Source organism: Prinia subflava, chromosome 5, assembly GCF_021018805.1.
Source record: "Prinia subflava isolate CZ2003 ecotype Zambia chromosome 5, Cam_Psub_1.2, whole genome shotgun sequence".
Taxonomy (NCBI): Eukaryota; Metazoa; Chordata; class Aves; order Passeriformes; family Cisticolidae; genus Prinia; species Prinia subflava.
Genome location: NC_086251.1, coordinates 2843272 through 2856853, shown reverse-complemented (window position 1 = coordinate 2856853; position 13582 = coordinate 2843272). Strand labels below are relative to the sequence as shown.

General features: G+C 48.0%; 1 protein-coding gene across 1 annotated transcript in view; it reads right to left on the bottom strand.

Moving 5' to 3' along the window:
* Positions 1-9328: 9328 nt before the first annotated feature.
* The window catches only part of NELL1 (neural EGFL like 1), a 206558-nt gene continuing 202304 nt past the window's right edge, over positions 9329-13582 (bottom strand). The window contains exon 18 of the mRNA XM_063397555.1: positions 9329-13518. Within this exon, the coding sequence (XP_063253625.1) occupies positions 13468-13518 (51 nt within the window). The 3' untranslated portion in view covers positions 9329-13467. The remainder of the gene's footprint in view (positions 13519-13582) is intronic.

The following is a 13582-nucleotide window of genomic DNA, read 5'->3' as shown; positions in this document are numbered from 1 at the left end:
TTGGCACTGCAGAGGATGAAGCACAGATGATTTCTGCCACTCATGCCCCCGTGCCCAGCACTAGCTGGGTCCATGCCAGGTGCCAGCCCCTCAGCTGGACGTGCAGGTGTTTCTGTTCCTCACAGAGCCCTGAGGAGCCCCCGGGGAAATGCAGGGGGTGCTGTGCACAGAGCCCAGGGCAGCTCCAGCGGGGCTCAGGGCGGGTTCCAGCCCTGCCCTCTCCATCCCAGAGGCAGCCAGGCAGGAGGAGCTGGTTCCTAACCCACCCTGGGGCACTGCCAGCTGCCCACAGGGCCCTTTGACCTGGCACCTTTGGGACATCACAGTCCAGCAGCCCAGGGCCACCAGGGAACACAGCTCTGTCCTTCCTTTAACAGTGACAGATCAGGGAACTCTTCCCCCTAAACATTTAGAGCCAGAAAAATGGAAAGGAAAACACACCATCAGGAGATCTGAACTATTTCCTCTCTGTTGTGGAAAAGGGTGAATCAGTTAAAAGGTAATAAAAAGGGATGGATTTGTGGGAGAGCAAAATTAGCTATGATACATTTTAAAGCACTTCTGATATATTTATTAAAAGTCAAGATGTGCTTCAAAAGAAATCCCAGTACACTTTCAAAAACCTGCATGGCTTAAAAAAGAGGCACTTAAGAAATGAATCAACACTTTTTTTTTTTTTCCAATTTGCACTGGGATTTATCAGTGTGGTACCAGTAGCAGGGCAGGTTTTGCTGCAGCATTCTAATTAGCACAGATCTGATCTAAGTTTAAGCACTCCCAATTCACAACCACAGGAAGAGGTGGGTTTATGCACAAGGGGCTTTTACAGTGTTTAGAATGGAACAGTTTTCCCCTCCCCTGCCTATGCTGCAGTCCCTGGAGGAAATTCAAAGCAAAGAAAACAGGGTGGGCATTGCTGATGGCAGTGCTCCAGTGAGGTGGCATTCATCATCTTCTCCTGCATAATTAGATTTAGGTTTGTCATCATTTTAAACACAGCAGAAGCACTCGATTAACTTCTTTTTCCTACTTAGGAGCCCATAAACAGAGCAAAGGAAAATAAATGGGGAAAGGAGGGAGGGGTGCTGAGGGAGAGAGGAAAGGAAGGAGGAAGATTTAAGAATTTAAGAATTTAAATTCTTAAATTTAAGAAGATTTAAGAATTTAAGAATTGCTTGGGACTGCAGTTGATGAGGAAAACAAGGAATGGAGGCTCATGCACACACAAAGACACTGCTGTTATTCAAGGCTCAGCACATCTTCCAGAGGACAGTTCAATGGCCACTGTCCACCTTGAACAAATGAAGTTCCTTTTCTTCATCCCCAGCCCTCCTGAACTTGAATCCACTGTAATTAAAGTTTGTCACACAATATTTTACTGGCTTTGCCATGCCATTACCTGGTCAGTGAGTACATTCTATCCTAATAACTTGTCTGTGCTCCCTTTGGCACAGGAGCAGAGCACAGGTAACTCTGCCCTCCTGAGCTACCTGTAAACCTCCCTATTTAAACACTAATGGAGAAACCAGAGGGGACAAGAGACCCTGGCCCTCATTCTGGATTAGTACGAGAAAAACCAGGTCCTTTCTTCCTTAGCAAACCCAATTTTGTTTCTCCCCAGTATTTCCCCAGTGCCTTGTTAACCTTTGCCATGGCTGCAGCAGGCAGAACAAGATTCACCCCTCACACACATCTGGGGGTGCCTGTGGGGGCTCCCCAGGCTGGGGCAGAGGGGAAGCCCTGGGGAGGCTGAGCTGGAACAGAGACTGGGCAGAGCTGGAGAGTGGAGCAGGGATTTACTGAAAGCCTTTAGGGCACACCTTGGGCAGGACAAGAGCCTTGGCCAGGGCTGCACCCAGGGTGGACCCAAAATGGGCACAAAATGGTCACAAAAATGGACAAATGATCATGGGGTCTCACATTTTTATAAGTTCTGGTCCATTTGCACATTGGAGTTTAATTGTCCAATTCCAGCTCCAGGCTGGGAGGTCCCATCCTTCCTGTTCCTCCCTCCAGCCACCCTTGTTTGTGCTTTGGGCTGAGAGCTGTCCTTGGTGTGCAGCAGGAAAAGGATTTGTTCTGTGTCCCTGCTGTGTGCAGAGCTCAGCAGCACTGACTGTGAGCTTAGAGCTGCACCCAGGGCAGCACAGAGTCTGAAACACAGCAAAGATCAAACTCAGGACATCACAGAGCATTTCTCTGGCTCCAGAGCTGCTCCACTCACCAGAGCACTGCTCCATGGAGCACTGCAGCCCCCAGGAACAGGCACTGGGATCACGCCCTGCAGCAGCTCCCAGCGGGGTCAGCAGCTGCAGCTTTGAGAGTCTGACCTGCAAAAGAGGCAGTGATCACAAACTGCATTAAACTGACACTGAAAAACCCATTGGAGTGCCCTGCCTGCCACGCTCTGGGTGCATAAACCATGGCAGGTGGGTGTCACTGACCTGTAAGAGTCTGTTATCTTCAAGGAACAACAGCTTGAGTGAAAACCACCTTGGCACGATGTAATGGCCTCCCTTTCCCCAGCCTCAACTGGGGAAAGCTGTTAAAAGCTACTGGGATAGAAAAGGCAAAATATTTACTGCATGGTTATTTATACATGCTACACAGTCACCTTGAATTATAATATTGCTCCTGCTTTAGCTGCATTTTTAACCTTCTGGAATTTTCTTTTCTTCAGGCCAAAGGAGAACAGTAAAGAAGAGAATATTTCATTGTATGCTCAGTGACTGCTAAAAATCCTGTGATTTCGAGTTCTGCTAGCATAGAACATATTCAGTATTTTGCTATTATGTATTAAAAGCATGAAAAGTAAATGATAAAGCAACAGGGCTGTGACTGTCTCTGGCATTAGGAGAATTGTGATCTTCTGGAGTTTTTTGACAGAGACAGAAATGATAAATATCAGTGAATATTCTTCAGTGCCTCACCACTGCTCCCCCTGAGCAATTTGTTCACTGCTTCAGGATATCAGACAGCCGTGGATTTTACTCTTGTATTTAACTCATGTATTTAACTCTTCCTGGTAGCAGCCAATTTGCAAGACAGCAATAGAAAGCAGCTCTTTACTTAGTAACAAGCAGTACAGTACATTATCACTGGACACTGCTGCTGTTAGAGGATGGCAAATCCACAATCAGTTCTTACCCTGGAACTCTGTGAACCATCTGCTCCCCTCAGAGCAGAGCAAGCCCTGCTGCAGCCAAGCCTTTACTGCCACTCCAACAAACAATCTGCTGTGTAATGTGTGAGACAGGGCTGTGTCAAAGGCTTTCTAATCACCCCACCGTGTGAATGAGGGGAATGGTTGGGTCAGGCAGGGATTCTGCAGAGAGGGATAAACTGTAACTCCCTGTCACACCTTGCCAGAGTGTTTTGTTTACCTTTCAGAGCTTGTGATTATATTGTCTATTGTGTTATTAGGTCCTACATGGCAATTTCAGTACCATTTACCACCAGAGTGGAGCAGGCTCAGGATGGGGGCTGAGAGCAGCGAGCTCCAGCCTCAGCCCAAAGAGCCCCTGCCCTGCTCAGCTCTGTGAGAGGTGAGAGCAGTGAGCTCCAGCCTCACCCAAAGAGCCCCTGCCCTGCTCAGCTCTGTGAGAGGTGAGAGCAGTGAGCTCCAGGGTCAGCCCAAAGAGCCCCTGCCCTGCTCAGCTCTGCCCACAGGTGAGTGCTCAGCCCACCTGGGCCTCCATTCACGCACCCAGGATTCCCCCAGGGACCCCCAAAGGTGCCCCCTGCTCCCCACCAAACATCCAGAGACCTCAGCACCCTTTTAAGGAGCAGTTTCATTAAATATCCGCCATCTGAGAACAACCTGGGAAGAACTATGCTGGCATTGCAAAGTCTCACACACCCACTGAATGTCATAGAAACGTTCCACTGGGGATGGAGGGGGGCAGTGGGGTGGGAAAGGGGCAGTGGGGTGGGAAATGGGAACTGCAAGCAGTTCTCAGAGCTCCAAGCCCCAGCAATCACTTTTAAGCTGCCCCCAGAGTCTCTGCTTTCCTCATGGAGCTGGCTGCTCATTAGCAGGCAATGGGCAGTGCAGACTGGGGATCCCAGTCCTGCTCTGTTTTTCCACAGCCCTTTGCTTCTCCAGTGGATCTTGTCTTTCCCAGCCCAGCCAGGACATGCCCTGCTGCTGCCTGGCTGCTCTGCCCTCCTGGGCCCTGCCCTGGTACAGCCCCACTCTCAGGGGGCACCCACAGCTCCAAGACCCAAGCTCCTGCCCTTGGACATTCTCTCAGTGGCCAGGGCCAGGTTCCTTTCCAAATAAAATCAAAAGGTGGAGGTAGTTTCCTACCTTGTGTGTCCACGTTCTAAAGACAAACAATAAAAAAAGTCTAGTTGTATTTTAGTATATTGACTCCTTGGGACTCCTTTTCTTTGCTTCCTTGGCTTAGGAGCCTTTCCTACAAATCACTCCCACATTTGGTGTCACCAGCTTCACAAATTCACCTGTCTCTGCTAAAAGCAGCATCTGCTGTGTTGGTATCACCTGGCTCTCCCACCCAGGTGTTTCTCTGGCACACTCCTCTTCTAATTTAAACTGCCCAATAACATAATATTTTAAACATTAAGGAATATTAGTTTATTTGCTTGATTTCAGCTCCACTTTTCTCTCATGCAGGAAGCCAAAGGAAGGTTTATCACTCAGATAACTCAGGGATGTTCCATTACATACTTGATAATGGCTTTCCAGTTCCTGAATGTTACCAGTCCTTTGTACCTGGTGCCAGCCTGAGGCTAACAAACGTTTTATTTTTGCTATAGGCAGTACTCTCATGTCATAAAAAATGCAGAAATCTCATTCTGAAGTTCCTGCTTACTTGGCATAATGCTTTCCCTTCCTTTTGGTTCTCTCCCTTCCATTTGCAAGCTTTGGCTTAATGATTTCTTTTGCCTTGAATTCCAAACGTCATCCCACATTTATAGAAGATTTCATTAACCAGGGCAACCACAATTTCTCTGTGCAAGCTGTTCCAGTGCCTTGGTACCAACTGAGTAAAGAATTTCTCCCCAGCATCTGACACAAACCTCTCCTCTGTTGGTTTAGAGCCCTGCCCCTCACCCTGTCCCCATCTCCCTGGGCAGTGTCACCTCCACATCAGCTTGTGCCACCAGCTGTCCCCTCCCAGCTCCGAGCCTGCCTGCCTGGGCACCTGCAGGAACAATCTGAGTTCAGCTCTGACAATCCCAAATCCCTGAGAAATGCACATTTTCAAACACACACGTTCCCCTAAACCCAGCTCTTCATTTCAGCACAGCTGGGCTGTAATTTCTGAGCACGTAGCACTGACATTTCTCACTGCTACCCTTGCACTGGATCAGCTCATCTGAAATGGATGACATCCATCTATTTGAAATGGCATTACTCACACCAGAAAAGCTCCTCTGTAAATACTATCTCAAACACTGACAATTGGCTTAGACTGAGATGGCTGCTCAGAGGTGAAAAAGCCATCTGGGAGAATTTCCTTTTTCCCCACTTGTGGAGGACACAGATGTGCACCCCATAATCCCATCCATCTTACCAGAATGCTTTAATTCAGCAAGAGAAATGGCTTTGAGCTTTCGTGCTGAGCAATACTCAGACAGAGGAAACCTGCAGCTTAGCTCCCCTGAACTCCACAGGCACACAGAGCTGCAGCTGTAAATTGGGATTTCCACCACCCTGCCTGTCCCAAACGCTCCCTGGTGGTGCTGAGGCTGTGCTAAGGATGGATGTGAGGCTGCTCCAGGCTCCTCTGTCCTCCCTCAGACTGGGCTGCCAACTTGTCTGCAGACACAGCCGTGCCCTTGGAGTGCTGAATGACTTCCTGGACACTGCCGAGCCAGGCCTGAGAGCTCCAGGCAGAAAGGACAGGGACAGACCATTCCCAGGGACACTCTGGAGCCCCTCTTTCAATGCCAGGGATGCAGTTCCTTTGCTCCCTGAGACAGGAAATGCTTAGGCAAGACATCCTTAAAAAAGGGTGCCTGGAAGGCAGGTAACTGGTTTGGTCTGCCTTCCCTTTATAATAAAAACAGGATTTTGAGACTGAGGCCCAGATTATGCATTCATTCTAGCCATGGGTAATAAAACAAAGTGACATTTACATGGAAAAAATAAAGTTATGGTTTTATAGGCATAAAAACAAGTATTTCTTCTGCTCAGTCACTGTTCAGATTGCAGGGATGGGACAGCCTGAAAGACCAGCAAAATAATCAAGGAGAATAAAGAATAAACTGTAAAGAAGGGAACAATCACTTTTTGCTGTAAGTAGAATTAAACCACTCCCAAAATCAAAAGACAATTTAGTACTGCCTGTTGACATTACTAATCAGCCCACTGAGAAAAGAACTGCTTTGCTATACATTCACTTACCCCCCAGCCCTGGGAAGCTCCTCCTTAACCAGTTCTGTCCAAAATACTGAGAAAAGCAGGAAATTACTGGCACTGCTGGCATTTCTGAGACACCTGCAGGAGACACCTTCCAAAGAGATTTTTCCTGATTTCAGCTGGGAAGATGCAGAGGAATCCAGCTTGTTGCTCTGCTCTGCTTCACCCATGAAGGAGGATGGAGAGAAAGTGCTGCTCCAGCTTTGGGAGGGTGTCCTCCAGGAGCTCAGCACATTCCACCCTGAGCCCATCCCACCCTGAGCCCATCCCATCCCACCCTGAGCCCATCCTATCCCACCCTGAGCCCATCCCACCCTGAGCCCATCCCACCCTGATCCCATCCCACCCTGAGCCATCCCACCCTGAGCCCATCCCACCCTGATCCCATCCCACCCTGAGCCATCCCACCCTGATCCCATCCCACCCTGAGCCCATCCCACCCTGATCCCATCCCACCCTGAGCCATCCCACCCTGAGCACATCCCATCCTGAGCCCATCCCACCCTGAGCCCATTCATATCCCATCCTGATCCCATCCCACCCCATCCTGATCCCATCCTGATCCCATCCCATCCCACCCTGAGCCCATCCCACCCTGAGCCCATCCCACCCTGAGCCCATCCCATCCCACCCTGAGCCATCGCACCCCGAGCCCATCCCATCCCACCCTGAGCCCATCCCACCCTGAGCCCATCCCATCCCACCCTGAGCCCCTCCCACCCTGAGCCCATCCCATCCTGAGCCCATCCCACCACACCCCACCCCACCCCACCCCATCCCATCCCATCCCATCCCATCCCATCCCATCCCATCCCATCCCATCCCATCCCATCCCATCCCATCCCATCCCATCCCATCCCATCCCATCCCATCCCATCCCATCCCATCCCATCCCATCCCATCCCATCCCATCCCATCCCATCCCATCCCATCCCATCCCATCCCATCCCATCCCATCCATTCCCACCCTGAGCCCATCCCATCCCATCCCATCCCATCCCATCCCATCCCATCCCATCCCATCCCATCCCATCCCATCCCATCCCATCCCATCCCATCCCATCCCATCCCATCCATTCCCACCCTGAGCCCATCCCATCCCATCCCATCCCATCCCATCCCATCCCATCCCATCCCATCCCATCCCATCCCATCCCATCCCATCCCATCCCATCCCATCCCATCCCATCCATTCCCACCCTGAGCCCATCCCATCCCATCCCATCCCATCCCATCCCATCCCATCCCATCCCATCCCATCCCATCCCATCCCATCCCATCCCATCCCATCCCATCCCATCCCATCCCATCCCATCCCATCCCATCCCATCCCATCCCATCCCATCCCATCCCATCCCATGCCATTATCCCAACCCATTATCCCATTATCCCACCCCTCTGCAGGCAGTTTGATCTCATGGGTTCAGCCTCAGCAGCCCAGACTCTCCAGAGGCTTCCAAAGCTGTAACAGGAGAAAAAAGACAAAAACACAGCAGAAGTCCCCAGGGCTGTACAGGAGATATTTCCTTCTGACTTGGAGAAAGTGCTGGGAGCAGAATTCCAACAATTATTTTTGTTTGAAAACCTGCACAAGAGGTGACTTCATTTAGCAGTTCTCAAAGCTGTCTTCTACCCTGCAAACCATAAATTAAATTTGTGTGGCTGATGAGTGAACTAATCAGCCAACTGTTTAACACAAATGTGAGCAAATGGACAGAACTGTGTTCACGTTGTAAAACCACCTCTCCAGCTGCAAATGGACTTTAAAAATACAAACTGGGTTTTCTGTAACCCTTACCTTAGCAGGTAAGTTCACCATTAAAATTAGTGCTTACCTGGACACATTGTGGTGATTCTCTGATTCCAATTTCACAGACATTAAGTTAGGATTTCCTATTTTGAGTCTACAGACACAGCAGTAGCAAAACCCACACACATTCCATCACCTGGATGAATACTTTGCACAACATTCAGGTAGGAAAACAAATGTGCACACTTAATTCTGCCAAAGGGAATCCATCAAAAGCAGTGCAGAGAAGCTCTGGATTCCATCAAGGACATTTCCAATTGCTGCTCCAGGAAAAGCAGATTTGATCAGACAGCAATCAATCAACTGCACTATTAGCAGACAGGACATTTAATTAATCCCAGCCCCTGGTCTCTGCTCTGTGTTTGGTGATGGGGTGAGGTGCTGCAGAACCCCCAGGCCTTTCCTCCCTGCAGGGATCCCCAGGAACACCCCCAGGCACTCCATGACTCAGGAATTGCTCTGGGGTGGGTGAGTGTGCAGGGATGGCCCCAGGAGCCACTGGACAGGAATTCCACATGAGAGGAGCACACCCAAAGCCCAGCAGCAGCAGCAGCAGCAGCAGAACCAGAGGCTGCAGCCACAGCCCCCCCTCACCCCAGGGCCCTGGGCAGGTCAGACGGGCCCTTTGCCTTCCCTTTCCCCAGGGGGCACAGGCACAGAGCAGAGAGGAGCTGCAGCACTGCAGAGCCTGCTGCAGCTCCTTCTGTCTCAGAGAGAGCACAGACCACTCATTCCAATCAAAACACTGAAATGAAAACAAAATCTCATGTACACATTTAGGAAATAAAAAATTCAAGTGTAAGGCACTGCTGAAGCAGAGATTTGGCTCCCAGTCAGAAACCCACCCACCAGAATTCAGTGAATCCCTCATAAGGCACAGTTGAAGTAGCAGTAACAAAACTTAAATGACAGATATATGGTTTTAGGAATCTTACTTTGGGTTGTTTGTTTGCTTGTGGATTTTTTTTCCACTGGGCATGATTTCTGGCATCATGGATCCATCTCCTGTCAACCTCCTGATGATGATTTCATTAAAAACCCCAGAATTTGACCCTTTTAATCAGCTGTTTGATATACATCCTTTCCAGACACACCTAAACCTGTGCATGGGGGCTATCCACTGGCAGCTAGTAGCAAAAATGAATCCTGTTAGCACCTGCAAGTCATTTGCAGATTCCATGCAATACCAGCAGCTCAGTAACACCCCCGAGGTCAATGGCAGCTGAATCAGAATTATTGCTGACTTCCACCAGGAACTTCTACCAGAGAAGGGCTGGATATGAAGCATTCACACACCCCAGACTGGGTATTTTAAATTTCTTTTTATTTAATTTATACTACAATGAATTCTCCTTACCCCAATATAGATTTCAATGAGCTCCAAAGATGTACCTCAAGAAGAAGAGGAGCCTGTTGGCAGGAACATTTTTCCACTGGCAGAATATGCTCCTCAAACAATGATGTCTTATCACAACACTCACTTAAAATTTTACATCAAACTGTATCATGGGGCCCCTTTAAAATCCCCTCATTAATGATGATTATGTAAGTCCCATTAGATGGAAGACATTCCCATATTGCTCGTAGGAGTTACGATTTAATTCTGCTAAAATCTACTCCATCATTTGTGTAATCACTCCTGACATTTTACCTTTTGTTTTGTGAAACATTATTGTCTGTCACAGGAAAAAAACAAGAAAAAAAAGAGAGACGTTGGTTGTCATTGCAATCTGATTGAAAAGATATTAATTAAATCTTGTGCACAGTCACACCTGAAAACTCACTGCCAGCCCTGGGGGAAGATCCATTACTGCAGACAGTTGTGATTTGGGTCTCTGAGGAGCAGAAAGGCACTGATGGATCCCACACACATTCCTGGGAGCCAGGCCAGGGTTATCCAGCATTTCTGGCAATAATTGAACTCTGGCCTCTCCCAGAGCCCAGCACAGCTCAGAGTGGGCCGTGCCCCAGGGACCCCTGCAGAGGAATGTCTGCCTTTCCCTTGATTTATCTCAGGAGAGGGGTCTGCACACACCCAGGGGCACAGCTGGGAGCTAGAGGAATGTCTGCCTTTCCCTTGCTTTAACTCAGGAGAGGGGTCTGCACACACCCAGGGACCCCTGCAGAGGAATGTCTGCCTTTCCCTCGCTTTAACTCAGGAGAGGGGTCTGCACACACCCAGGGGCACAGCTGGGAGCTAGAGGAATGTCTGCCTTTCCCTTGCTTTAACTCAGGAGAGGGTCTGCACACACCCAGGGGCACAGCTGGGAGCTCCCTGTCCCCAAGGACAGAGCACAGGCTCTGCTCTGGACAGCCTGGGCTGGATTTGTACCACAAGGGGAGGGCACAGACATTTTACCAGAGCTGGGCTGTCCATGCTCTGTGTGTCACTCATTTACATCTTTTTGTCACCAGAAGGGTTCAGAGAAAACACTCTTCCACAGGGTAAATAAACAGAAACAGCTACAAAATTCCAATTGTGCACAGCCAGAGCTCTGAGCAAGTCTCTGAACCAGCAGCAAGTTTCCTTCCACAGATGTTAGTGGCAATCCTCCTCAAGGGAATGCTACACTACAAATATACACAATATATATAACAGACACACATTCTCCTGAGTGCAGACAGTGTCCATCCCATAAACAAAGAGGAAATTTGCCTTAAATCACTGTAAAAAACATTGGTTTGATCAGCATTTTAATTTTAGTGCCCCTATCTTTATAGGGAATAGGGGATCCCATCAAGAAAGAAGTTTTAAAGTTCTTCCTTACCTTGGTCACACAGGACACAGGGAATTCAGTTTTCCTCCATAAGGTGCTCTCTGAGCTGGGGCTGGGCCTGCTGAGCCCTCTGAAGGTACCTGTGATGGGACTGGGGATCAAATTCCCTCAGGAGGAAAAGTTCATCACAGTCAGGGCAATGCTCAAAATGCAACACCAACAGCTCTGTGTCAATATTGTGACTTTGTGTGAACAATTCAAGCTGCATCCCTCTGGAGATAATGACACACAACGCTGTGTAAAAGGCTCTGAAAGGGTTTTACTGAATTAATTTGCATTTGAGCTCTGGGAGAAGATTGGTCTGCAGTAGAAAAGTGTGAACTTGTGTGGTCTTGTTAAATATGATCCTAGCAAGGTCCAGAAGGCCTCCAGGGAAAGGCTTCTCCACTACAAGGTAAAAGGGAATGATTTTCAGAGCCTGCCCTGTCTTTAATCCATCCACAGAGCTCAGAAATTCAGTGTGACAGGCTGGAATGTAGGATTCTGCCTGAGCACAAATGACATTTCTTACCACTCTGATGCTACCTCTGGGCAAACACTTTTTCTCCTTTTTTGCAGCATCCTGAGCTCGAGCTGGAAAGGACATTGATCAGTGTTTCAGAACCTGCTAATAAAACTGAGGGAAAGCAATCTGTACACAGGAGTTTATTGAGATGCCCACAAATTTTCAATCATTCCCCTTCATATCTCAGCCCACTGGGTGTCTTAGCCAGCTGAATTACCATTGGGTTTGACAATGGGATGTACAAAATGAACTGACATCATGATTTACAAACATCCTGTGAGTATCATATAAAACACAACTCTTTCCCTTACTGTACAATCATCAGGGCAATGCAAGTAGAGTCAATACATTATCAGCTGAAAATGATGGGGCATTTTAAGAAAATAAATTTAACTTTACCACACAAAGCTGTTAACTAAAACAAACCTTGTTTAAAAAATTGGAATAAAGTTATCTGAGTGACTGAAAGTAATTTTATATTCTTTGCCACTGTCCCCTTATAACAGTACCTCATTTAAAAGACAACTCATGTTTTCACTGTAGAGTCACACTTCTTTCTTATTAATCAGTTTCACATTTTCTGCATGAAACTATGAAGAACTCACAAATGCAGACTTTCCAAACTGTAGCCACCATACTCATTTCTGCAATCTTTTCCATATAGCCAGTATTTAATTAAATAAACAAAATGAAAAACCAAAAAAACTGCACAAATGAGCAGAACAAAACACAACAGCACATTAAAAATGTGACATTTAAGCTGTAGATGCATCGCCATAGAAATACATTCCTGTCCTAATGCCACAAACTTTCCAGCCTCATGGAAAAAATCCACATTAGCTGAAGACAATCTAAGCTTTAACCTCCATACAGGGCAAAGAGTCTTGATTTAAATCCCTGTCTAAACTTAGGTCCTCAACAACACAGCACATTTAAGTATTTTTGAATGTCATATAATGTGGAAGGATAAAATCTGTTTCTGAGCTGTTGGTAATGGAATTTCCAAGCATTCAGGTCCCTGCCCTGCGTGTGGCTGGAACAGGGGCTCTGCTCTTTGTCACTGTGGCAGCAGTGACAGAGGATGACAGACACCATCAGCACTGCAAACACAAAAGAGGAAAAATCCTGAACTCATCAGGGATGCTACAAATGCAAGCAAATTCTAACCTACTCAACTTAAATATATTTAACTTAAACTATGCCCAACTCAAACTAGATCATCTTAAGGGTCTCTGACTGTTCTAGCACTGTACAATCCAGAGGAATTATACTCAACAGAACATAATAATGGTGATTCCTTCTTGAATATGTGTTGGATTGGCAGTGGGATGCAGTTTTAGTTCCATTTCTCACTGCAGAGGTCTCGTTGCTGCTCTGCATGTTTGGAGAAGAAAGTGCTCATTCTGCCATTTCCTTCAGTTCATGGCATTTAATTTTACAGTTTCAGACAGACTTATTCCTTTCATTCCATCCATACCTTTGAATGCTTTAAAATGCTGGACAGCTGTGAAATAGAAGTACTATGCAATCTGACTGTACATACATACATATTTTCATAAATACAGCTAACAGGGACCTTGGAACCAAGTGTGTGACATCATGGGACAAAATCACGACGGGCTGTCTCATCTGTAAAATCTAGATCCAAAGGAAGAGGAGCTGAATTCTATCCATGTCGTCAATACACAGAGTAAAACAAAAATACAGCATCAGTGTACCCATGGAATAATTTACACATATTTGTAGTCTCTGGACAGGAAAGGTGTGTGATTTACAGCACTGCACACTGCAGCAGCCCCTGGTTCCTGTGCGCTGCTCCGGAGGCCCCTGGCCGAGGGCAGCGAGGACGGGGCAGTGCCGGGTGCCAAAGGCAGCTCCAAAGCCCCTCCTGGGGCAGGGCGTTGGGGACTGTCTGCTGTGCCCACAGCAGGGCCCACGGCCTCCCCTGGGTGCAGCTCAGCAGCTCCTCCCTGCACGGCAGCCGGGCTCAGTTATTGCTGAGACACTCCACATCCACCGAGCAGCAGACGCTCCCGTTCTGCGGGACAGACAGACCGCGGGTCACGGGGCTGCTGCCCAGAGATGGTGCCACTGGCACAGCC